We start from the raw sequence: 27,772 nt of genomic DNA on the forward strand, positions 1-27,772 counted from the left end.
CTCTCACTCGCCCGTTTAGCTTGAGTTGCTTCTGATGCTGCAGCTACCGTAGTCGCTATATCTCCCCATAACAGCAGTCATGGCGACAGAGGTCCAACCGCTCACTCTGGATCGAGGTAAGGCGCACAATCGTCGGATTCGCTTTCTTGTTGAATTATTTCTGGATCCCGAAACTTGAGCGAACGATGCATTGGCGGACCAAATTTAAGTTGAAACTACTATAGGCTATTATTTAATTTTTACGTTCGTCAGCTTATATTTCTCTCTCGCTGGATACCGTTATTTGCAGGGAATAAAATGTATGGACCGTTTGGTGCGCACTCTGCAAAATTGGATAAAACGGCTTAATTAAATAATGCTGTTCAGCAATATTACAACGAATGTGTTATTAACCCACAGTATTACATCCCACTGCATATGAATAGAGCGCATTTATCTATGTTATGTAACATCCAATAGAATATTATCTCGCTGTATTCTTCACTTCGTGATTGGGAGAAACAATTTATTGCGCGCAGGAATCCAATCACGCTTAAATCCTTACTTCTCTACACATCAGACAACTTTTGGATGGTTAGGCTTAAGAATATAAAACAAACAGCTTTTTGAATTGGTTTATATTTTTCTTGAATCTAATGGTAATTTGGACAGTGAACAAGAAAGGGGTACATGTCTTCACCCCATAGCATACCTGTTGTCGACAGTGAAAAATGAATTCACCTGCGGCATTATTTTAAAAGGAAGGTTGAGTCCACAATGTAGTCTACCTATAGCCTACTTCATATTTCAGAGTAGTAATAGGTCGACTTGCACACGGACTTCAGGTGATATTGCTTTCCTACAGTAGCCTGCCTGTCCAATGATAACAGATGGATAGCTTCTGATAGCTTCTCCTGACTATTCTTTCATTTTGATATTCGAAACGGGGACTATGGGGAAATCAGATTAAATGTGTAGCCTATAGAGTGCTTAAAACGAATCCGGTAGTGAAATGCATTAGTGTGGCTGCATGGCACAAACGAAAGGGGTGGTGTTAAAAATAGAGAAAGATGATACATCTGGGAAAAGTAATGGGCATGGGCCCACTTTGAATGATTGCCACAACAGTTAGTGACCGTAGGAAAAACTGTAAACGCCGTGGAATAAACAACTCACGGGAATGTGGAAGGCAAGAGAATATAAACATCTGTCTAAATTGGAAAATGACAAATGGTGACCTCTCTACGTTGTGTTGAACACAGCATTGCGCATGAGTAATCGAGCCTGGTTGTTATCATGAAGGATGGAATGGATGTAAACCGAACGAGGATCATCAGCGAATGACCTGTCTTTATACCCAAGGAATAACGGATAATATAACGGTTTTCTTCCCATTTTTTAAACATTGGCTCATTTGAATGATTTACAGTCAATTCAATGCTCAGTGGCAATTGGATTCATTATTGCGTGACTGAAGCAACTGTATACGAGCTTGTATACGAGCTTGAATGGGGAGTGAGTGGGTGGCTGTATACAAGCTTGAAGTGGCTGTATACGAGCTTGAATGGGGAGTGGGTGGCTGTATACGAGCTTGAATGGGGAGTGGGTGGCTGTATACGAGCTTGAATGGGGAGTGGGTGGCTGTATACGAGCTTGAATGGGGAGTGGGTGGCTGTATACGAGCTTGAATGGGGAGTGGGTGCAAGGGCAAAAACATGATACAGGGCAAAATGATAAACAAGAAGCTGCGCTCTGTTCCATGAGGGGAAGGAACATTTCTGGCATTGAGATTCTATTGATAAACAAGTCATTCATTATATGACACATTGGGGAAGAGTTTTGTTCTCCCCAGTTAAACTGAAATATATGTGCCAGTATAGGCTACTCAACCCTTTCCATTGGGTTTACATAGGTAGACTAGTGAGTCAGAGCCCCTATAATTTCAGAGAGAACATTCAGGTGGCTGCTGTAACCACATGCTCATTAAGTGATCATCTAGGGGATCATAATGATAGCTTTACAAGAGCTGTCATTGTCTTTGCACAGAGTCCTTTGTCGCTACTGCCACTAGCGAAGAAACACTGTAATTGATATTGAAAAGAAGCCTGTTTCTTTGTTGAAAGCAGGATGTGTTAGGGATTTGTCACACACACGAAGAGGCGGGAAACTCACATTGTGCTTTGAGGTCATGACTGCACTTCCTGCTATTGTCTCAGGAAATGACTCAAACGCCACTGTCCTGTGGAGAAACAGCCTGTGTTGGAACCTCCCTGCCCATGGCACCAAAGTTCTCCTTCAACGATTGACTCTCATTCAAACACTAACCGGCACCAGGCATGCCAAGACTATTGAAATTGATAGAGATACTGAGAGAGTTCTCATCAACTGTATGCCATGAAGTCCTAATAATATCAGTCTGGCTGAGGCTGTACAGTAATCACAGTGAAATGTGTTAGTGCTCTTTCTGACAGATATTTGCTGATGGAGAGGAATTTGAGGCCTTTGTGAGCAGAATTCCTATATATTTGCTGATTGAGCGGTGTAGTAAGACACAGATGCTCAAACAGGTTTCTGTGCCGTCTGAAATGACAGTGGATTTACTAAGATTCCAAACATTGAGGGAGAGCCGAAGCTTGAAATCTGAAGTCAATACTTTTTTGATGCTCTCCGTGCATGGTTTATTGCCGTAATAAATATAGAACAACCGCACATTTCCTTGCAAGTTATCGCTGATCCTTTGTTTGAGTCTATTCACAGGGGAGAAAGGGCAACACACTGTAGCCTACTCAGGGCCCTAAGCATGTTGTCTCACCATACTGCAGACAGGCTTTGCTTTGCTTGCAGAGGTCACTGGATTTGTTCGTTGTTGCGCAGCGACCTTCCTCTTGTACCTTGCTTTGGGTGATAACAGAGAGGAGGGATTACAGGTGAGGTGAACAGCCAGCTCAGCAATTTCATCAACGGAGAGCTGTTTAGAATGGCACAGCTCTGGGTAAGCTCTCATTAGAACCACAGTGAAAAGAAATGTCATTTGTTTGGGATGGACATCTGCCAGGTAATCAGTCAGAGGAAGGGAGACAAAAACAAAGTTCAGAGTGTTATCCGCTTCTGCCTTAGGCTAATGAGCCCTGATGGGGACAGTCTAAGGAGTGTTTCATTTTCCCAGGAATGTCACAGCAGGGCCATTTAGTGTTAATTCACTCGGCTTATGGGGGGGATTGATAAAGTGAGGTGCGTCCATTTAAAAAGCTCTCCTGTTGAGGAGCTGGCCTTGTGTCTGGCAAGCCCCTGCTGGCCTGTTCCTCTACTCATCCAGAGAATGAGCACAGTAGAGTTTTTGTGTGTGGTAATTTCAGTGTGGTTGCCAACGGCAGAAAGGACACGCGGGTCAAAGTGGGAAGTGGCAGATGGCATGGCCTCTCCGGGGCAATTTATTCTGGCATGTGTAAGTCAGCCATTCTGGTAGTGACAGTGTTAGGGCACTGCTCTGGGAAACATTACATGTGGGAGTGAGGAATAGCTCAGACTAGTCTTGAATCAATCAGCTATGAAACGATTCTCTATTAGGACCTTAGACGTCCCAGTAGAGATGGAGAAGATGCACCTGCGTTGCAGTCTCTGTTTTCATCAGCACCACGTCTTAATGAGCCAGCTGAGTTAATTGGACATGCTTATTTACACCCCACAGCATTTGTATTGAAACAACGTGCAGATATTGGAAAATATATTCTATTCAGCTATGCTCTTTATTATCAACAGGGCAATTATGTGATGATATTGGAGCACTGCCCAGTTTTTCAAACAGCTCAAAATCATGTTTAGACTTTTACTCAAGTGTAGAAAGCAGTGAAGCACTCATTGTTTAATACTGTGGCGTCGAAAGGCTTGGACCCCCAGGAAGAGTGAAATAAGCCGTGCCTAAGGCAGGACAGCACAAACCTGGTGTGTTTCAGCACAGCAGCATTGCTAGCTGCTTGTTGTGGTCTTCACATTTATTTATGACACATCCAGAGTGATGGCTGCATTAGTAGATCCAGTCATCAAAGCAGAGTAGAAAGGGAACTCTGTGTACTTGAAAGGCTGACTCATTCTGGACCTGGTGATTGTTTTAGACACCATGCTGTTCATAGTTTGAACGTTGTGTTTCATCAACATAATACCATCATTTCTGTGGTCACCCGTCACTGATTACATTTTAGGAAATCTCAAGGTAACACACAGGACAGTACTGTATATTATAGATTTATCACTAAGCGTCTTTACATTGTCAGTCACAGAAACAGATTTACCCCTAAACGTCTTTTACATTGTCAGTCACAGAAACAGATTTACCACTAAACGTATTTACGTTGTCAGTCACAGAAACAGATTTACCACTAAACGTCTTTACATTGTCAGTCACAGAAACAGATTTATCACTAAACGTCTTTACATTGTCAGTCACAGAAACAGATTTACCCCTAAACGTCTTTTACATTGTCAGTCACAGAAACAGATTTACCACTAAACGTATTTACGTTGTCAGTCACAGAAACAGATTTATCACTAAACGTCTTTACATTGTCAGTCACAGAAACAGATTTATCACTAAGCGTCTTTACATTGTCAGTCACAGAAACAGATTTACCCCTAAACGTCTTTTACATTGTCAGTCACAGAAACAGATTTACCACTAAACGTATTTACATTGTCAGTCACAGAAACAGATTTACCACTAAACGTCTTTACATTGTCAGTCACAGAAACAGATTTATCACTAAACGTCTTTACATTGTCAGTCACAGAAACAGATTTACCCCTAAACGTCTTTTACATTGTCAGTCACAGAAACAGATTTACCACTAAACGTATTTACGTTGTCAGTCACAGAAACAGATTTATCACTAAACGTCTTTACATTGTCAGTCACAGAAACAGATTTATCACTAAACGTCTTTACATTGTCAGTCACAGAAACAGATTTATCACTAAACGTCTTTACATTGTCAGTCACAGAAACAGATTTATCACTAAACGTCTTTACATTGTCAGTCACAGAAACAGATTTATCACTAAACATCTTTACATTGTCAGTCACAGAAACAGATTTATCACTAAACGTCTTTACATTGTCAGTCACAGAAACAGATTTACCACTAAACGTCTTTACATTGTCAGTCACAGAAACAGATTTACCACTAAACGTCTTTACATTGTCAGTCACAGAAACAGATTTATCACTAAACGTCTTTACATTGTCAGTCACAGAAACAGATTTACCACTAAACGTATTTACATTGTCAGTCACAGAAACAGATTTATCACTGAACAGATTTACCACAAAATGTCTTGACATTGTCAGTCACAGAAACAGACTGTAGTGGACTAATAGCTTCTTAGATACGCACTATTAATTAATTGATTCCTCTTGGAAATGGCTCTTTAGAGGACACTGCTTTCAGTAACACTTCAACAGCACTTTCAGAATATTTCTCTCCCAAAGTTGGGCACCCTCTAAAACACCTTCATCGCTACCTTAGAACATGAATGAGAATGAGCATAAATCTTTTATTTGTTGGCTGCCTCAAGAATTATTTCCCACAAAGAATTCAGATATAATTTTTATTGGCCTTTGTTCTCTTGCTTTTACTTCTGTCTTTATTGCTGTTAGGGACACATACATCGGCCCATTAGGAATGTATTCATACGTACACTGAAGGACGCACAGTATCATTTTGGTTCAAGTTGGCCACAGGGATTTCAGTAAACAGTCAGTTTGCTTCACTCTCTGTTGTAATTGGAGACGTATGATAAACCTTTCAAATAGAGAAATGTGTCATTACCCAGTCAGGGGTGATTGTTGAAATAGAAAATGGTAGATGAGAGCCCTATGTGACCGCCCCAAAGAACACGTCTCATTACTTTCAGCTCATCCAATCAGGCAATGGTAATGTGTTCTCACCGCTGTGTGGCAAAGAGAAGTTAAACTAGGTCAGATGTTTGGCTAGTAGCATCAACGTTCCTGACTACTCAATGCATAGCAATGAACTGGTGTTTCATACTTTATTTAGTTATAGAATACAGAGGCAAGAAACATGCCTCTCCAACTTCACAGATTGAATAAATGTGAATTAGGAGTTGTATGTTTCATTTTTAACAACCATTGTTTTGTATCCCATCTCTAGCTCCCATCCTTAATTACACCTCCAATAAGAGCAACAGTATCACCTTGACACCTTTGTCTTCCCTTGAAAATATGTGTCAAATGAAACAGAATATTTATTTTATTTTATTGCAAACAGTGCTCATGCCTTGCAGAGGTTCTAAACATACAGTAACTGCTCTTTAAATATGTTCATTTTGAGGCGGAGGGAGGAAGAGTGAGTCCCACAGATGTTGCGGACATCTGGACCCCCTGAGTCCATCTCTAGAGTTGGTGAAGCTCCAAGGGGGCTGAAGTCTCATTGGAGTGTGGAGAAGAGGAACGACGAGCAGAATGCTAATGGTTTAGTGGTTGAGTGAATACATCTCAGTGGAGTGAGGACAGTGAGTTGAGGACAGTGGAGTGAGGACAGTGGAGTGAGGACAGTGGATTGAGGACAGTGGGGTGAGGACAGTGGATTGAGGACAGTGGGGTGAGGACAGTGGAGTGAGGACAGTGGAGTGAGGACAGTGGGGTGAGGACAGTGGAGTGAGGAAATCCAAAGAGAGGTTTTCTAATGAAGTGGAATAGAGAGAAAGGGCCAGATCCATGCATACTCTCAAGCTCCTCTCTCAGATGGGTTGGAGTGTTAGTTAGTAAGGCAGGCCAGAATCGTGTTGGCTGACTGTGTGTTACCCTCCAGATGTACTGTAGTTATTCATGGAGTGGCTCCGGCTTGGTAACGGGCCACGTCATGTGGGCGGTGAGGGTATTCTTAGTGGTGTGTAGAGCTACTCTTTCAAAGCGGTTTGCCTTTGTATTAGTATTGTAGGCTGAGGGATTTGCTGTTGGTGGTGTAGCTCAATATTACCATGGTTTTACTGGTCTGTGTGTATCTACATAGCCAACTATAATAAGGACTTAAGTTCTCAGCTGGTCTCCTAGGTGATGTGGCTGAATGCACCACGCAGGGATTTGATGTGACGCGTGTCGTTGTAGTGTCTTATTTGGGAGTCGTTGCAGACTAAGCTATTTGGATGTGACGTAACTCTGTGCCTGGATTCCCATAGTCATTGAAACTGCAAATCACCCTGGGCCACCAAGCCAATCTTATACCCTGGGGGGTTTATACCCCTTAGATCACACACAGAGGAAACCATTTGATGTCTCACTCCTCAGTCCTCACACCATAGACAAAATACTGGATTCCAGCAGAAATGCCTGACGTAGGCAGCTCCTCACAGGACTGGATGGTGTTCTATTACTGCTGCATGTTCTACACCAATTATCACACGACACTATCCACGGTCTGTCCAAGACATTCTGTCCACAAATAGCCATGTACTTATTGAAACAAATTGACACGGCAGTGCTTGCAGAGGGGATGAGCTAGCAGACCAAGGGAAGCAGGGTGGATGATGGGCATGATATGTGTCGCGATGCAGCAAATGAAATGCAACTGCTGGAGAGGGGAGGCTTTTATGACCGATTACCTGTAATAACTCTAGGAGCAGGAGAGGCTCTGCTGTAGTCTAGCCCTCATCACTGGTCTAGGGGGATAACAACTGTCACATCTGGTAGCAACAATCCCTATTCACTGCTGGGGTGTTGGCTGACTGGGCTCAGACACTGGACAGTCTGAATAGGGGAGATGGGGCATGACAGTTTTTTTTGTTATTCAAATATGGGTCTAAAAAACTGCCTTTGACGGCTTGCAGCCTAAGACTTTTCAAGACTGCTTTCTCCTTTCAAACAACTTGATACCTGAAATCTTTCCCTTTCGCAATCAAACACGGTTAGCTTTACTTTTACAAAATAGCTTCTTAGCCTATAACCCAGTTTATTTCAAAGAATACACTTATTTAATTCCCCAGACCGAAGTTGAAAGCCAAACTACTTGAAAGTGGTGCTGAACAGGTGGAGAATACCAACTATTGCTTTTGATCAGTGTAGGGTCAAAGTACAAAAACTGACCTCCCGAGAAATCCCATCTATCAACAAAAATGTTTTAGAAATCTTAAATCTTTGATGTGTTGCTCGATGTCGGAGGCCTCGTCAGAGACCTTGACGTGGATGAAGAAATTGGCGCTAATGAGAAAATGAGAGCAGGCAAAAGCTCTCCTGATCTGGCTCTGACCTCGCTATAATGAGAAATAAACGCTCATAAAACTACCCAGGCTGCTTGGAATAATACCAGCAGATTACTAGCCACTCATTAGTGCAAAGCCCTCTGTTTTTTACAGGTATGGTACAGAATATTGTACAACCTCATTCACCTTAGGGACTCATTGGATGCTTATTAAAGCTGATGGAAATCCTGTACATTAGCTACATTACCATTGTAGGGGTAATGTAAAGTAGTAATGAATACTGTTAGATCCCTCCATTCACACTCACAGGTTCAGAGAAAAGTGTCCTCTTTCCTGTGTCCGACTCTTTATGGACCAGCTTTAATTCCGCTCTCGTCTCCCCGTAGCTTAGGGTTCTTACCAGAACAGGCTGCCTCTAGGGTAGACTACACCACCCACGCCTAGACTTAGATCGTTGGGCCAGTAACTGAAAGGTCGCCGGTTCAAATACCCGAGTCGACAAGCTGGGGGAAAAAATCAGCCGATGTGCCCTTGAGCAAGGCACTTAACCCTAACTTGCTCCGGGGGCGCCGTACTACTATGGCTGACCCTGTAAATAAAAATACACTTCACTGCACCTATCCGGTGTATGTGACAATAAAACATGTTATTTTTGTACATCCTTTAGAACATCCTATGTGATATTATCTGTGCTATACAACACCATCATTACAGAAGATGCTGAGTGGAGTCGTGGAGTTTGATGAATGCCCTGTAAAGATCTCCCTGGCAACACTTTGTGGCTTGAAGTAACCAATCCTGATGGAAATCGACCCCACCATTTCTTCTGGTTTAATGTAATCCACGCTGGTTCTCTGGGTATCATGTTCTTTCTCCATGTATACTTGTGTACTAACAGTAAATGTTGTGCCCTTGTATGTCTGTTTGACTGCCTAATACAGGCACAAAACAAACCTGCCCAAACAACCCCCGGTTCTATGTATGCAGTTCCCCCTCCTCTTACCTAGTTCGCCCTAGGTCTGTAAAAGGTAATAGCTTTTCTGTCTCCTCTCTGCCTCACCGGGTTACAGTAGATTGTCTTCCGTCTCAGTCCAGCCTCCCTGGGTTCGGCGTGATGTTTATAAACACGGTCGGTTGTTTACCTCTCTCTGTTGGTGTGGTGCAGAATGTGGTGCTAGTTCAACACCAGGGTAAAGGTGTTTAAGATGATTGTTTAGAATCCTTGCACCTAGCCTCAGTATACACTTGCTGTGTAGTTGGACATTTCTTGCATTAATAAAGTAGACTCACTTAACAACGTTTCATTTTTCACACCTAAGCTATATTATCAACTCCAATACAACATCTTGCAATTTCCCTCCTGGGTGTGCACTGTGTCACTGTGTCACTGTGTTCGACATCAAGCTCGGTAGGAAAAATATCAAATCTGTAGCTGATTACAAGTGGTTTGATTATTTTCGAGCGACTCGCTGATCTTTGCACATGCTCAAGGGATAAAGGGTTGACAGATGCACATTATCCCACCAACTGCTTTTTATTTAGTTTCTCCTAGAACAACTGACCCAACGATTAGGCTGAGCACCAAATCCCTCCTCTCCCCTTCCAGCATGTACTCTCATTTCTTTCATTTTCCCTATTTGTCTCTAAGAGTGTGAAAATAATCTGCTTTACTCTGGATTTCTTCACCGGATGATAATTAGTAGTGGAGAGTTTACTAGACACAGGAGTCAAAGTCTTTAATTCAGAGGCATCATGGGTTTGTTTTCAAGGATCTAATGCCCGTGGTGCCTGCTCCTGCCAGGAATCGCTCGCTTTGAACGGAACAATTCCCTTCCCCGAAGTCCGCCCCCCATTTTCTCATGCATGGAGCAGGCCTAATGCAAACTACGCTGGGATTGCTCTCTCTCTCTCTCTCTCGTTCCCCTAGGCCTTGACTCAGTTTTTTTCCATTATCCTCTCTATCGATTCACTCCAGACTTCTTTTTCAAGGCTGAGGTTAATGTAATTCAATGGGGCATTTTTCCCTTCTTGTCATTTCTCTCTTTCACTCTCTCTCTCGCTCTCTCTCTCTCTCTCTCTCTCTCTCTCTCTCTCTCTCTCTCTCTCTCTCTCTGACTTTCTCCACCTCTCTCTACCTCTTCCTCTCTCTCCTTCTCTTTGCCTCTCCCCCTTTCTCCTCCCTCTCTCTGCCTCTCCCTCTCTCCTCTCTGTCTTTCTTTCTCTCTCTCTGTCAGATGTGGCCAGAGCGATTGAGCTGCTGGAGAAGCTACAGGAGTCCGGGGACGTCCCGGGTCACAAGCTGCAGTCCCTGAAGTTGGTGTTGCAGAGTGAGTTCTGCACAGCCATTAGAGAGGTGAGTCGATTCCCCTGCACCACGGCCCCAGGGTCCTTTTGCTCCTGCCAACACAGGGAAATTGACCACAGGTGACTGATGGTTATTTGAATGAATAAATGTGGCTACACAACAATGCAGACTTTTAGGGGTGTTTTCCCAGACGTGGTCAGCTCAGACACACAGACTGAAGGGTAAGAGGGCCATCAATACAGACTGAGGTCATCTAGTAGGAAATGTAATCTACCAGAGGAAATGTCAGAGAGGGCTGGCCCTTTCATTGGACAGCAGGATGAGAGAAGCCTGGCCTGGGAGTCAGGCAGAGACACTGGAGCCTGGTGCTGCCTGGTGGTGGGGGAGGCGTCATGTATCTGCAAGGAGTAGCAGCTAGGCAGAATGGCTCTTTCTCGTAGAGGTCTGACTGCTAGAGGAGCTGGAGAGTGAAGATGAGTGGTCGTGGCCATGATGATGATTGCTGTTATTACAGAGATCGTTATCAGCACATACAGTTACGCTGCAACATTCAACAGCTGTGGTGTTCACGTCAGTGGTTATTGGACTAACAGACTCCCAAGGCGATAAATGCTCCCATGTCTCTATGGAAGATCAGAGAACATGGTGTTTATGTGAATGGAGCAATACCTTGCCATACGTGAGAATGTCACGTGTTTACAATCCAGCAATGCTGTCACAACCCCTGTATTCACTTTCCTAGCACATGCACATTTTCCCCAGACTATGGACAGTGACGAGCATCGTAAAACACTTCCCCGCAGCTCGCTCTTAATACCTTGACATAGCAGGACTAGACCGCTGAGCCTCTTTGAGCCACATGGGTAAGTTAATCGTAATGCAATCACCCTGTTCTGTGCTGCAATATGTCTGCAGATGGGAAATCTTTGTCGTTGAGAGAGCCACGTTGTAGGGGTTCTAACCAAAAGGAGAGAGACTGTATTCTTCAAAACAACTTTATTATTAGATTTGCAAAAATGAAGCAATCGATAACAACCACTCAAACATTGCCACCATTTTGTCCGTTCCGTCCTGCATGTTTCCACACGTCTAGGTTCCTGTAGATTGTTAAAACATAATGTCACATACTGCAGTCACACCTAAACGGCTCTTATCTGTACGCCCAGACAAATGACTAAGTCACACAAGACAAGCCTGTATCAGCAAAATACTAACGTATAACAATGGACAACTCTCCAAGTAAAAACAGCATAGTATGTTCAATTAAACAACATAGTAGGTCATTCAATCATTTCCTCCACAGCTATTACAGGAAGATTAAGGGTTGCGTCAGAGCCATATATTGTTGTGCGGTATTGGGATTCACCTGCGTGTCATTTCATTAATGCAGATGACCTATACTGCATTAAGCTGGGGCCACCAGGTATTATAATTGAGCGATTTGATTTGTTCCCCTCGTCTCATATCTGCTGGCGAAGCTCATTTCATGGTCTGATGAGCAGACACAGAATCCCACAGACCAGGGTAGCTTGATCATGTCTCTACTGTAGAAGTCACAGAGGTGATCCGGCTGAAAACCTTCTTCACAGTGTCAATAGTATTTACAGCCACATGAATCAGCCTAGCTATGGGTGAGGGGGTTAACTGGCTAACTGTTGATAGGGGAAATTGATGGGGGATGGAAATGCTTGCTAAGGTGAAAGACCCACAATTACAGAGAGATGGAGTGAGGAGGAGCGTTGCTCTTCCCAACCTTGTCTATCAATGACATCTCAGAGCTCAGGGAATGTCCCTGAATGAGTTGTCAGAGTCAATCTGCTTTGCAAATGGAAAGGGAAGGACACCAGGGAAGACGACTGGGAGCGCTAACCAGCTGGAAATGATGGAGTTTATGATGATTTCCAGCCACTCTGTTGGCTTGACTTAAAGCGCTATGCATATCAAGAACTGGTCGTGATGAAAATCATCCGAGAGGCCCGAGCAAACGATTCAACCACACATGAAATCGAATCATGACTTTCATTAGTCACAAAACAATGCAGGTCATTTTTCCTTGCAAAAAAAAGCATAGTCTGTTCCAATGAACTGAATCAATTATGTGATCATAGAGTTGCCTGATGATAATGGAACAGGGCATATGAATATGAGTCTCACTTTGAATTCATATAAAGGAAAGGATTTGTGTGCCGCTCCGTTGAGGGCAGACCTTAGTCTCTCACTACATTTACTGTGAGCTGAAGGCTGAAAGCCACATCATTTAATTATCTCTGTGCGTTTAATATTCTCTTTTTGTGTCATGCTGACAGAGCTAGGGAGGTCTGTGAATGAACAGTTATTAATTCCCATTTTGCTTCTACCAAATGACCCCTTTAAACTCAGTCAGCTAGAGAGAGGAGAAGGAGAGCTCTTCAAGCTCTCTCTCTCTCCGTCTCATCCTTCCCCATTTTCCTCTCCACTCCCCATCTCAGTAAAGAGAGGGAGACGGTCGGGGAGCCATGGTTACACGCATCGTGCCAGGCACCTTCCGGGCAGCTCTCTCCACTATCAGGCATTGTGTCGTCCTCGTAAGGCTGGCGGTAGACTGGTAGCCCCCAGCCCATCAAGCACAATGAGCCTTCCATAGAGGTTAAATAGATCTGGGTTAATGAAAGCCTGCCGTGGTTTACGCCCAGTGAACCGGAGAGTCAGGAGAGAGGGGGAAGAGAGAGAGAGAGAGAGAGAGTATATTCAGGAGGGACAGGAAGAAAGTAGAGTTCAGAGGTAAAGATGGATGCGTAGCAACAGGAGGGGGAATGAGATAGAAATGATGTCTTCAGGAGTGCAAGTCTTTCAAATCTCATTCTCTCTCTCTCGCGCTCTTTCTACCTGCATGTATCTGTATGTATAACACAGCAATTTGTTCCATGTTGTGACTGTTTTCTTTGTTATTGGAGATTATTTTCCCCAAATGAATTATCAGAACAGAAGGTTAAGTTCATTCATTAACAGTGTTGTCAGACTGAGTTCAACTGGGTTCATTATGGTCAACCTAAAAAGCTCCAATATCTTATTTTTGTAAGTGAACTACTTGCTCAGAACAAAATGCAATTGATTTATTTGGTTGTTGGGAATTGTGAGCTTGAGGTTGTTATTTTATTTTCACATCAACAATGGACTTTGTTTTTCATCAGTCGGATATACCAAGGCTTCACGAAACCACTTGTTTTATTGTTGAAACACAGATGAAGCACGTTGAGGTCGCAAAGAGGCAAGGGCCTTGTTTTGCTCCAGCTCATCATACAGAAATATTGAATGGTGGTTGAGCCCAGAAAACACATGCTCTCCTTTGTAGAGAGTAGAGACATACCGAGGTGTGAGCTGATGAGTAAAATCCCTATTAGTTTTCATTCCAGCGAAAAACAATACCATGAAAAAGCTTTCAATTCACTGCACAGGAAAAAAAAAACAAAGTCAATGTTGTTCTTCAAGAAGGGTTTGAGACGTTACAATTGCATTTGGTTTGCTCGTTGAATAATTCAGCAGTAGTTAGTGGTAAATCCAATTTGCACTTCAACTCGTGGATGTTTGTGCATATAGTTAAGCAAATTACAGATTGAAATAGCTTGACCTTTATTGTTATTCACGTGTTTCCTAGACACGATTCTCCTGACTCACAGCAAGGCATCCACTGAGACCTTGAATACACAACAGTCCATACATCTTAAGTGTATTTCAATCAGGCTCACAATGATGGATGGATGCTGTATCTTTATGTGAAAAGCGATGCACTGAAAAAAAATGTTTATAGAATGGACCAGCCGCAAAGGATGTGGGATAACATGAGTCACATCAAACAATTACACGACCCTGTATGGGGATTTAGGCCAATGTCTCATGTAATGTTCAACAATGCACCACTAATCAGAGCATTCATAATGTTTCTGTTGGATCACCAGAGGAAGGTGTCATTTTTAAAAATGTATTTATTGTACCTTTATTTAACTAGGCAAGTCAGTTAAGAACAAATTCAAATTTTCAATGATAATGTCATACTGTACACTGGGGGTGCTATTGTAAATGGTGTCGAAACAGTATGTCATATTCTGTATAGAAACGACTATGTATAGAAACGACTCTAGAAACGTCTAGAAACGCATAGAAATGTATAGAAACGACTATGTATAGAAACGACTCTAGAAAAGTAGAAAAGTCTAGAAACGCATAGAAACGTATAGAAACGACTATGTATAGAAACGACTATAGAAACGTATAGAAACATATAGAAACGACTATGTATAGAAACGACTATAGAAAATGGCTCTTTTACACCTGAAAGCTTTCCATTGGCACATAATGCTGACTCCTCTTTAGAGGAGGTTAGATCACACTGTAGATGTGGAAGAGGTGTCCTGGAATAAGGTCCCAAGATGGTGTTCAATATTGGAAATCAAAGAGTTGCTCAGCTGAAAAACAAAGAACTGCTTTTTGACTTTAACACCAGAGTTCCACTAGTGTATACACCCTTAAGTTATACTAGGGACATTGTGATTCCATAGCTAGGGCCGACAGTGAGGACTTGTGAAGAGCGGAGTCAGCAACCTCTGCATAATCAATACAGTTGCTTTGTAAGGTGTTAAACATCATTCACAGTTAGCCATTGTTATGTATTACTGAACAAAAATAGAAACGCAACATGTAAAGTGTTGGTCCCATGTTTCATGAGCTGAAGTAAAAGATCCAGAATTGTTCCATATGCACAAAAAGTTTATTTCTCTCAAATTTTGGGAACAAATTTGTTTACATCCCTGTTAGTGAGCATTTCTCTTTTTCCAAGATAATCCATCCACCTGACATGTTTGGCATATCAAGAAGCTGATTAAACAGCATGATCAGGACACAGGTGCACCTTGTGCTGTGGACAATAAAAGGCCACTCTAAAATGTGCAGTTTTGTCACAACACAATGCCACAGAGGACTGAGGGAGCGTGCAATTGGCATGCTGACTGCTGGAATGTCCACCAGAACTGTTGCCAGAAAATGTAATGTTAATTTCTCTACCATAAGCCGCCTCCAATGTTGTTTTAGAGAATTTGGCTGTACGTCTCACACCGCAGACCATTTGTAACCCAGGACCTCCACATCCGGCTTCTTCACTCGTGGGATCATCTGAGACCAGCCACCTGGACAGCTGATGAAACTGAGGATTATTTATGTCTGTAATAAAGCCCTTTTGTGGGAAAAATGAATTCTGATTGGCAGGTCCTGTCTCCCCAATGGGTGGGCCTGGCTCCAAGTGCTCTCCCAGGACCACTCATGGCTGCACCCCTGCCCAGTCATGTGAAAGCCATAGATTAGGACCTAATGAATTTATTTCAATTGACTGATTTCCTTATATGACTGATTTCCTTATTACTGTTACTCAGTAAAATCGCTGAAATTGTTGCATGTTGCGTTTATATTTTTGTTCAGTATATAAATTATGCCCGAAAAGCCCCAGTGGCCTTGCCTTGGCCCCAAGTCAGGTCAGATCCACTGAGCCATGGCCCAGTAAGTACCAGGAGCTGGGCCATGGAGCTGGAAACAGACAGGTCTGATGCTTTTTGGTAGAACACCGGGGTAAATCCTCAGTGGAAATTCACCTACAGTACCAAGAGTCTTAGCTCCACTCGCTACTCTGTTCCAAACTCCACTCTCTTCAGTTTATTTACTCAGTGCCATGTGTTACCCACATGAGAGAAAACCAAAAGGGGTAGTAAGCGCCACACCACAGTGTGCTATGAGTATTTTGTACTTACTGATGCACCACGGTTTGCTTATGCTAATTGTCGTAGGGACCAGATGTTTGAGCAGCCTTAAGGGCAGTAAGTAGCATGAGGCAGCAGGATCAGGCGCCAAATAGTGTGCAGTTTATTAACAGTGAGAGGTGGATCCAGGTGGATGAAGAAATCCAATGAATATCTACATAATCTTTCCGAGGTATTTGCAAAATAAACACTCTCAAAATACAGGTTTGAATTGAAATCAAAAACCTAACCCTGCCAACTACCAAGTCTGGTAGCCTACGACATGGATTGAACATGCAAGAGACTTGGAGAAATGTAGCAGACAATTCAAAAGGTACTGAGAAAATACGCTCATGGTTAGTCCATTTTTCTCTCTCTTTCAGGTGTACCAGTACATGCATGAAACAATCACAGTCAATGGCTGTCCGGAGTACCAGGCACGGGCTACAGCGAAGGTGAGCAACATCTCAGACTGGCTTAGCTGTATTGACCAAACCTGAGGCCGAAAGATACTGTACAATGTAGCCTAGATACACAAACAGCCATCATGTCTCCTTCAGATGATCAAAGACTGGAGCCGGTTTGGTGCACAATGAATTACTCATTAGCAGACCTTGGATGTAAACACTTGAGAGGTTCTACCAATGAGTCCCTCCTCCACCGTTCATTCATATTCCTTCTGAGGAGAGCTTCTTCTGTGGAGGAGAATAAAGCAAGCAGATCTCTAACAGTGAAAGGGGGACAGGAAAAGAGGGAATCAAGAGGGAGGGTGAGATGAGAGAGAGGAGTGCATCTCCGTCCTCCCAGTGTTCACAAAACATCAGAGAGGGAGTGAAGAAGACATGGGGCAACATAGGGAGGTACGCACACTGACTGATTCAATTGGCTGCTCCTTCCAGAGACTGGGCACACAGAGGAGTAGGACACGGATTGATTGACAACACTGGGCAAGCAGGATGAATGGATAAGTAGGCCCGGTGTGGAGTACAATTCCAAAGGGCTCTTTTTTTGTCAGCGAAACGTCGTCTCTTCAATCGCAAATGGTTTGCAAAACTTTGACTGTGGTTCAGTCCCTTTCTCAAGGAGAAGTAAACGGGGTAACCTTTTTTTCCGACTTTAATCAGACTGTGGATTGTGTTGTGAATTTCCAACTTGGATGAAAGGTATGCAAAGACATAGCTTAGGCCTATTGAAGGACACCACTGTATCTGATGTTGATGGAATATCAAAGTACTCTTTCTAGCCTGCTCAGATCAAATGGTTTTGAGGTTGATGGTATGCTGCTGTTACAGCGACGTGTCCTTTTCATTTCCCTTCGAATATCCATCATTTGTTGAATATTCAAGGTCCCTGTTCAACATTATAAAGTACATATTCATAAACAAATCATTTTAATTTCAAAGCTTATTCAAAGGCTGTTTTGAAAGAGAGAATGTAGATAGGTCTAATCAAACTGCTTTACAATTCATGAAAGAGGCCTTGGGGCTTGTATTTAACAGTGTTAAAGTAAGCCAGATTGTCCATATGACACTGTTTACACAAGAAAGCAATGACGACAGCATGAAGTGCCTTTCAACTTGTCCTTGTCCATCACCAGTCTTTTCAAAAGCATATTAAATGTAGCCACCAGCGGAGCAGCAATTAACATAGAGCAAAGTCCGTTCACTGGCTTCCACGCCCACGGGAGTGATTTCAATCGATGACATCGAAATGAGATGGTGCGCTGTTTTTGAAAGTGCTGCCCTCCTGAGAGTTTCCGTTTAGCTGAGCCGGTGCTTGTTTCATCAGCCTCCTCTCCAAGTACATCTCAAGTACATCACTGACCAAAGGTCTGGAGGGCAGCACTCAGGGCATTTCACATGAATCACTTTAAGTAGGACACCGGGGGCCTAAAAAACGTGTTATAGTCCTATGGAAAACCAGGGATCCCTTGATACACCAGCAATCTTGAGGAATTAGCAGGGAAGATGTCATTTTAGATGCCTTTGCTGTAGTGTTGCTGGTGAGCGTTTACCAATTAAAATGTGTTCCACCTGAGAACATGAGCACTTGATTCAGTTTATTACCCAGTTAATAGAATCAATTCCAGACTGTAATTCCTGGCCTGAGGTTCTTATCTTTTATCTTCTAGAGATGGGAGACCACTTAGTCTATGGTGCTCCAGAGAAAAGACTGAGCTGAACTGATGGCTAATGATGATAACATTTTATGAAATGAAGTAATTTCCATACGGTACTGTGACATTACTTGGGCAACTTCCCAGTAAGCTGTAATTTTTGTTTGGTTCGCCCCAGACACGTTTTTGCATTTGGAGGAGGCAGCCATATGCCATCTAGTTTCTTCCTCTCGGGAAGGGAGATACATTTGTGAAGGTCGATATGCCGTTAGCCAGAGAGGGGATGGTGGCCTACTGAACACAGTGCTTCTTTACCTCACAGTGGGAGAGAGAGATGGAGAGAGAGATGGAAAGGGGGGGACGAAAAAGTGGAGGATCTCAGGGCTTTCACCTGCTAGGGAAAACTTTGGATGCACATACGCCAAGCTTTGAAACAGAGGCCTTTTTCCCCTGCAGTTTCCCGAGAAAGTATTGCTGAATAATAATGAGACAGACTTGACAGACCGGCACCTGTGGCGATGTACATCTGCTGTTCCTTTCCCAGGCTGGGCTAACAAGCTCCTGCACACTTTGTTTCAGACGACAAGGCGAGAAGAAGATTCGTCTAGAACTTGAAAGCCATCCCAAGCCAGTGGAATTTAATGAAGCAGGCTCACAGAGATTTAGTTAGTGGGGGTGGAAGTTATCTCGCTTCTTCTTCTCCAGCTGCGACAGATATGTGCTAATTCATGTTCTTACAGAGCCAGAAAACATCTCACATGGCTATACGATACATCACCATCATCACCTTGGCTCTGACTTTGTTATTCTCAGCCCTACTGGACGTCTCTAAGCCCCATTTAGAGAGAGAAGTCAGAAGGTCCCACCCTCAGAGTGAATTTAAGTCTGTACACTTTGGTTCTACATTGCTCTTGGGTATGGGAAAGTTTATTTGGCTGTTGGGAAATGCAATCCCAGTTCACTTAGTATCGTCATTATCTAATCTATTTGTGTGGTAGACAGAATAGGGTGGTATAGGGCTTGGAGTGCTGAACACACCAATAATGGTCTGATCGTTACCATCTCGCCTGTCTCTCTCTGCAGGCCACAGTTGCAGCCTTTGCGGCCAGCGAGGGTCACTCTCACCCCCGAGTGGTAGAGCTGCCCAAGACGGAGGAGGGGCTGGGCTTCAACGTGATGGGCGGCAAGGAGCAGAACTCTCCCATCTATATCTCCCGCATCATCCCAGGGGGCTTGGCTGAGAGGCACGGGGGCCTAAAGCGAGGGGACCAGCTCCTGTCTGTCAATGGTGTGGTATGTATTGCTTATTTACTATTACCGCTAGGTTTGGTTACAGGGTCAGATCTTCCTGACCACGTGAACCAACCAGGAAAAACTCTGTACCCTATTTATGATATTCGGTGAATTTGCATCTTCTATATTACGAATTCCAATCACAGTTGTGTGCTGTTGTTAATATTTCAAGGTATTCATTTTCTCATCTTGCTTGACTTTTTCTGACAAGCCACATCCGAGCAGGGAAGCATTCTGTCTAAACCTTGAGTCAAACTTTCAGAATATTGATAGGGTCATGCAGAGTGATTGGTTTTCTGAAGCCTAAATAAAAAGAGGCTTATAGTGAGCCAGCGTCCAAGATAAAGGAGAGCTATCTATGACTAAATGACTAAAGCAATGGGCAACAACAAACGCTATATCAAAGCGACCGTTTTTTAGAAGAAGCAAATGTCACCATGTGCAAAGTGTTCCAAACTTCACACGGCTTAGCGGTTTGGCCATTCAAAGTCACTCCTTGCCGAATCCTATTCCGTAACTCTCCATTTACACCATCAAATGAAAACCAATTTACATGGTAAAGTCAGGATGTGTTTGGAATTAAAACTGCCTTCAGACAAACACTAATCAAACGTGTGCTTTAAAAAGCAATCTTCATAAAGGAGTCATTTGATTTCCGTGACATCCAGAATTTTAATGTGAAAACATACAGTACCAGTCAAAAGTTTGAACACACCTACTCATTCAAGGGTTTTGCTTTATTTTTACTATTTTCTACATTGTAGAATAATTGTTGAAGACATCAAAACTATGAAATAACATATGGAATCATGTAGTAGCCAAAAAAAGTGTTAAACAAATATGAATATCTTTTATATTTTAGATTCTTCAAAGTAGTCACCCTTTGCCTTGATGACAGCTTTGCACACGCTTGGCATTCTCTCAACCAGCTTCACCTGGAATGGCTTTTCAATAGTCTTGAAGGAGTTCCCACATATGCTGAGCACTCGTTGACTGCTTTTCCTTCATTATGCGGTCCAATCCCAAACCATCTCAATTGGGTTGAGTTCGGGTGATTGTGGAGGCCAGGTCATCTGATGCAGCACTCCATCACTTTCTTTCTTGGTCAAATAGCCTTTTCACAATCTGGAGGTATGTTGGGTCATTGTCCTTTAGAAATAGTTTCTTTGCAGCAACCATAAAGGCCTGATTCATGCAGTCTCCTCTGAACAGTTGATGTTGAGATGTGTCTGTTACTTGAACTCTGTGAAGAATTCATTTGGGCTGCAATCTGAGGTGCAGTTATCTCTAATGAATTTATCCTCTGCAGCAGAGGTAACTCTGGGACTTCCTTTCCTGTGGCGGTCCTCATGAGAGCCAGTTTCATTGTAGCGCTTACTGCTTTTTGACATTTTCCAGATTGACTGACCCTCATGTCTCAAAGTAATGATGGACTGTCATTTCTCTTTGCTTATTTGAGCTGTTCTTGTCATAAAATGGACTTGGTCTTTTACCAAATAGGGTTATTTTCTGTGTACCACCCCTACCTTGTCACAACACAACTGATTGGCTCAAACGCATTAGGAAGGAAAGAAATTACACAAATTAACTTTTAACAAGGAACACCTGTTAATTTGCTTCCTGTAGTACTAATTCCCAAATGTTTGGGGACACTAAAGTCCATGGAGAATAAGAGCACCTCCTCCCAGCTGCCCACTGCACTGAGGATAGGGAACACTGTCACCACTGATAAATCTACGATAATCGATAACTTAAGCACTTAAACAATAATCATTTTTCCACGGCTGATCATGCTTTCCACCTGGCTACCCCTAACATCTCAGCCCCCCCACTGCAGCAACTTGCCCAACCCCCCTGCCTCTCCTTCACCCAAATCCAGACAGATGACGTTCTGTAAGAACTGCAAAATCTGGATCCCAACAAATCGGCTGGGCTAGACAATCTGGACCCTCTCTTTCTAAAATTATCAGCCGAAATTGTTGCAACGAGAGCATACAGGTTGCAGTGGTGGGTAATACAGTTGAAGTCGGAAGTTTACATACACCTTAGCCAACTACATTTCAACACTGTTTTTCACAATTCCTGACATTTAATCCTAGTAACAATTTCCTGTCTTAAGTCAGTTAGGATCACCACTTTATTTTAAGAATGTGAAATGTCAGAATAATAGAAGAGAGAATGATTTATTTCAGCTTTAATTTCTTTCATTACATTCCCAGTGGGTCAGAAGTTTACATACTGTGGGGCAAAAAAATATTTAGTCAGCCACCAAGTTCTTCCACTGAAAAAGATGAGAGAGGCCTGTAATTTTCATCATAGGTACACTTCAACTATGTTATCAGTATAAAAGACACCTGTCCACAACCTCAAACAGTCACACTCCAAACTCCACTATGGCCAAGACCAAAGAGCTGTCAAAGGACAGCAGAAACAAAATTGTAGATCTGCACCAGGCTGGGAAGACTGAATCTGCAATAGGTAAGCAGCTTAGTTTGAAGAAATCAACTGTGGGAGCAATTATTAGGAAATGGAAGACATACAAGACCACTGATAATCTCCCTCGATCTGGGGCTCCATGCAAGATCTCACCCCGTGGGGTCAAAATGATCACAAGAACGGTGAGCAAAAATCTCAGAAGCACACGGGGGGACCTAGTGAATGACCTGCAGAGAGCTGGGACCAAAGTAACAAAGCCTACCATCAGCAAGGGCATTGAAGATGAAACGTGGCTGGGTCTTTCAGCATGACAATGATCCCAAACACACCACCCGGGCAACGAAGTAGTGGCTTCGTAAGAAGCATTTCAAGGTCCTGGAGTGGCCTAGCCAGTCTCCAGATCAAAACCCCATAGAAAATCTTTAGAGGGAGTTGAAAGTCCGTGTTGCCCAGCAACAGCCCCAAAACATCACTGCTCTAGAGGAGATCTGCACGGAGGAATGGGCTAAAATACTAGCAACAGTGTGTGAAAACCTTGTGAAGACTTTGACGTTTGACCTTTGTCATTGCCAACAAAGGGTATATAACAAAGTATTGAGAAACTTTTGTTATTGACCAAATACTTATTTTCCACCATAATTTGCAAATAAATTCATTAAAAATTCTACAATGTGATTTTCTGGATTTTTTTCTTCTCATTTTGTCTGTCATAGTTGAAGTGTACCTATGATGAAAATTACAGGCCTCTCTCATCTTTTTAAGTGGGAGAACTTGCACAATTGTTGGCTGACTAAATACTTTTTTTGCCCCACTGTACACTCAATTAGTATTTAGAGGCATTGCCTTTAAATTGTTCATCTTGGGGCAAACGTTCCACAATAATTTGGGTGAATTTTGGCCCAGTCCTCCTGAAAGAGCTGGTGTAACAAAATTGACAAAATTGAAATGCATTCCAAGTGACTACCTAATGAAGCTGGTTTAGAGAATGCCAAAGCTGTCATCAAGGCAAAGGGTGGCTACTTTGAAGAATCTCAAATCTCAAATATATTTTAATTTATTTAACACTTTTTGATTCCATATGTTATTTCGTAGTTTTGATGTCTTTATTATTTTTTGAAAATAGTACAAATAAAGAAAAACCCTTGAATGAGTAGGTGTGTCAAATGTTGCTTGGTACAGTATATTACTCTGGGCTTGAGGAGGAAGTACTAATTATACCAAATATGCAATGCTTGTTGAACTAAGTAGCAATACATTTGGACTTCCATTTCAAACCTAATTGGTAGTAACCATTTAGAAACTGATGCTGCTGCTGTGTAACTGTGTCATTGTTGCTTACATAGAAGTCTTGGCAAAGTTTCTTTATTTCTCTGACCATGCCAATTAAGAAACGGAGGCAGACTTCAGAGACCATATCACTAAAACACTAAAACATTGCCACCACATTTCTTAAATGTGCTGAGTCTCTTCTCTTTCACCGTATCTCCCCAGAGTGTGGAGGGGGAGCACCACGAGAAGGCAGTAGAGCTTCTGAAGGCAGCCAAGGACAGTGTGAAGCTGGTGGTACGCTACACGCCCAAGGTCCTGGAGGAGATGGAGGCGCGCTTCGAGAAGCTCCGCACGGCCCGCCGCCGCCAGCAGCAGCAGCTCCTCATGCAGGCCCAGCAGCAGCAGAACCTCACTACCCAGCAGAACCATATGTCGTAGGTGAGGCTTTTCATTGCTTTAAGGGTGGGGGACCATAGCCTGGTGCCAGATCTATTTGTACTGTCTTGACAACTTCTATGGGCATTGTCACACCAAGGATGACTGTAGGTGTTGGCAAGACAGCAAAAACAGATCTGGGACCAGGCTAAGGGGCCACCAAGGAGAAGGACCACACAGCTGAAACAGTAAGAATACCAGTCCTCTAAACTGGCTACATATTCAACAAACTATGATTTAATTTAGACTCATACTGTTTTAAGGATCTGACAGAGATTTTTCATTTCCGTCATTTACAAGACACACTTATCGAGAGCATACATTTTCTCACTTTGTCCACCTTGAGACTCTAGCCCACAACCATGGTATTGCAAGCGCCATGTTCTACAAACTGAGCCCCACAGGACTCTTTAGCACCTCAAAGGTTTTTGGGGAATAGGGTGAACTGACGGAGGCTGGCATTGTCTGGAGATGCACATTGAACATTCGAAACAGCAACAACGTTTAAAACGCAACGAATGCCTTTGAAAACGGCCTATGTGGCATCGATATGAGTCAGAAACAGTTATTCTATTGTCAGAATTGACTACAAAGTGTTTGGAACATGTGTGTATCACAACTGGTAAATGAAGGATTAGACGAAGTACATTTGCCCATTAACATGGGGTGAACAGCTGCAGTGATTGCTCTCTATTCAATAGCATTCAGTGAGACAGACCTGCCCAGCAGCCTGGCTTGGTTTACATAAGACAATATGTTACGCATTTTTTAAACTTGAGAAATACTGCAACAAACACCTTAGTCAGATGTAAAATTGCGCAAATACAACATGAAATAGGCTTCTGCAGCTACAGTGTCTCATGGGGGACAGACATCATTAACCAAGCGCGGAATCGGTCCGGAAACAAACCTCCAAGACTGAAATCTTGTTTTTCTAATGAGCAACAGAAAAAACAGAAGTGCCAATCGACGTGTTCAGTGGTTCTTTAAAACACATTGGGCTCTTTATACCCAGAGAGAGTACCAGAGAGGCTCCTGTCAGAGAGGCTCCTACTACAGAATGATACCAGGCCTTGTCCTTTGGGTAAAAGTTACAGAGGATTACATCAAGCTTTTCATTTTTTCATTAAACATATGCTTGCTGCACACATTAAGTTCCTGGAATGAGCGCTTAATCTATTTCAGGGTGTTTGTTAACTAAGCAGTTGCAATCCCCTGTACAGTCATAACGTCTAGGTTGTGTAAGTAATTCAGCCGCGTGGCTTGTGAATTATTTTAGATATGGCTGAGCAAATAAGAGCTCACGCTCATGGGATGCATGCATACATGTTTTATAACACATACCACAGAGCAACGTTGAGGCAGACTTATGGTATACAAATATACCCCGTCGTTGCTTAGATTGCTGGAGGTGATAAAGCCAAAATAAGGACAACTCTGAAAATAGGTAGTAGTAAGACCAAGCCTGTCTGGGCCTCAGATGAAGCTATGACACGTTGCTGTGGCTAATTCAGCTGAGCATTCTTTAAAGTGTACCCTTGACATACCTCCACGAGGCACATCACAAAAGACTTAACACCACCCGCAGGCTAAGGGATCCTCAGTGGCACTGATCGTTTGATAGTAACCCTCCTCGTGTAGCCCTCGTTTAGCTCGGGGAGGTATGTGTGAGCTTGTAGACCTGTGCAGTAGAGGCATGGAGTGGGGACTGAGCAGGGATGTATGATCATGTTGTATCAACCCTGGCATGCTGACTACAGGGCTTTGCCACAGTGGCCAAGAGGCCGGTGGCCAAGCAAGCGACATGCGCGGCGAACAGGCTGCTAGGTGGCAAGCACCATGGAATATGTACGTCATGTAGCCTTCCTCTCTGACACGCTGCCCGGCCATTCTGTCTCCTCTCGCATACCTGGCCAGGCTGACCAAGGCCGAGGACACAATAAGCTCTGCTATATCTCTGTTCTCAGTAGTGGGAAAGCCACAGACATGTAGCCATTTCCTGCTGTCAAATGACATAGTGGCCTCATGGGTGGAATGTTATTCATATTTTTCATAATTTCATAATTAATAAACATTATTTCTAAAAACCGACCGAAAATTCTGTTTTTATGTCAAACAGTTTTGTTATATTTCAGTCTTCTGTGATGTATATAAAGTGTAATATTGGGATGCAAACTCAAAATTGTATATATTTAAACTCTATTTGACATGGTACAGGTGTCTTCCTTCTTAAAAGTCCATAACCATCTGTGTGAGGTGTACACTTTTGTTTCAAAGTAGATTTGTTTAAGACTACCAAGAAACACTCTGTGTGACCCTGATTTAGCCCACTGCAGTACAAGGTTAATTCACAATCATTTTTAATTGGCTTTTCACAGTTCATTGGGCTTTTCGAAATTCACAGCAGAGTACACTACACTTTTTTTGTAACTAATTCTACCAGAATAGGACATTAGCATCCCACTTTACTGACCTGTCAAAAGACTGACTTGTCAAATGGTTTCAAGCATTGCTCTCAGCTGTTCTTACATCTATCCCCCACAGGCTGTTCCAAAAGAAGAAGTAGTGAAGGACACTGAAAGCAAGGTTCTAAGTCCATCTCTGTGCGGAGGATCCCAAAGGAACCACCTGGTAGAGGAGAATATGATACTGTTAAGCAGTGAAGACTCTCCCTCGCCCTTCAATGTACTACCAACAGAAGGAAGCAAAACTGAAAGATATGTGTTCTGAAATGTAAACAACGGTGCTTGTGACTTGAGACATTGGAGGCACTGAAACCCATCCTTTTGACTTTGATTTAGTTTGTGTTCATTTGAAGTTGTCCTCTAACAGTTGAAAGTTGTGACCCTCCTCAATGTTCCTCCTTGTCATTTGTGATAGTTTATTTTTGTTATCTGTTTTGAATTCATTCACTTGTTTCCTGACTTTGGTTTTGCTATAGCTTTGTACAGTGATATTGTTTCTTCTATGGGAGCTTGTGTCTGTGTGTGAATGAACATTGCTTTTTTGTGTCAAACTTGTCCTGCTTTGGATAAATGTGAACTCTTTTTTTACCTTATATATTGCAGTGAGAAAATATTTTGTATGGAAACTTGTAGATTTAGCAATAACAGACTTTCGTTGGTTTTACATTTCGCATAAAAGTAACGATTAGAGATATACAGTATGTGGGAAAGATACAAAAGTGAACCATGTAATACTCGGTCAACTGTATCTTATGCACTGTGTGTCATAAGGCAGCTTCTGCCATTAAAATCAAACGGCTGTTTAAAGAGTAAGAGACTGTGGAATGTTCTAGTCGTCTTATCAATAAGGGACCTCTGTTTTAAACTCTCTCCTTCAACCCTCTACCTATCGTCTGACGTAGTATTCTCATGACAAGTAACCGTCTTTAAGTATAACAAGTTGCACTGTGGATTCATTCAAAGCTATTAGAAAACCAGTTGATGGTCAAGACTGATCAAAAGGAGTCTTGTATCTGTAGTACTGTCAGACAAACAATACATTGGATGGTTTTCCTAGTAGCAAACTCTAGTATGTATGTTCTATATAGGCCTAGTTCCTTTGTGGATGGGTATTGAAGTAGTGCAAGATCATTTGACAGGCATACTGTGTGCAATGTGCCATCCTGATAGTCCAACCAGATTGGGCTTTGAACGTGTTTTGTCCCTCAACTTTTGAGCAGTTCATCTTGCCTCTGACAGATCCCTTTTGTACATTTACTTATTCTCTTTCTAATTGACGACTTGCATTTTTTTAGGCTGGATGTACTGTACTTCCTGATTCGACGTACTGTACTTCCTGATTCGATCTACTGTACTTCCTGATTCGACGTACTGTACTTCCTGATTCGACGTACTGTACTTCCTGATTGTACAGAAAAAAAAAGACAACACCAGGTGATATGCAATTGTTATACATATTATATTTGTATAAATAAATATATGTGCGTGTGTACAATGACAA

The 27,772-nt window shown here is 42.7% G+C and overlaps 1 protein-coding gene across 4 annotated transcripts; it reads left to right on the forward strand.

The window, feature by feature from the left end:
• On the forward strand, window positions 1-27,772 carry LOC139378524 (protein lin-7 homolog A). 4 transcript variants are annotated; one of them, XM_071120769.1, is made up of 6 exons: window positions 1-116; window positions 10,425-10,543; window positions 16,641-16,712; window positions 19,457-19,666; window positions 23,594-23,805; window positions 26,351-27,772. In XM_071120769.1, the coding sequence occupies exons 1-6, from the start codon at window positions 80-82 to the stop codon at window positions 26,370-26,372; spliced, it is 672 nt and encodes a 223-aa protein (XP_070976870.1). In that variant the 5' UTR covers window positions 1-79; the 3' UTR covers window positions 26,373-27,772. The 4 variants fall into 4 exon arrangements, with proteins under 4 accessions (XP_070976870.1, XP_070976874.1, XP_070976873.1 ...); XM_071120770.1 differs by having other exon boundaries at window positions 3-116; window positions 23,594-23,809; XM_071120773.1 differs by lacking the exon at window positions 16,641-16,712 and having other exon boundaries at window positions 23,594-23,809.

Source organism: Oncorhynchus clarkii, chromosome 21 (genome assembly GCF_045791955.1).
Source record: "Oncorhynchus clarkii lewisi isolate Uvic-CL-2024 chromosome 21, UVic_Ocla_1.0, whole genome shotgun sequence".
Lineage (NCBI taxonomy): Eukaryota > Metazoa > Chordata > Actinopteri > Salmoniformes > Salmonidae > Oncorhynchus > Oncorhynchus clarkii.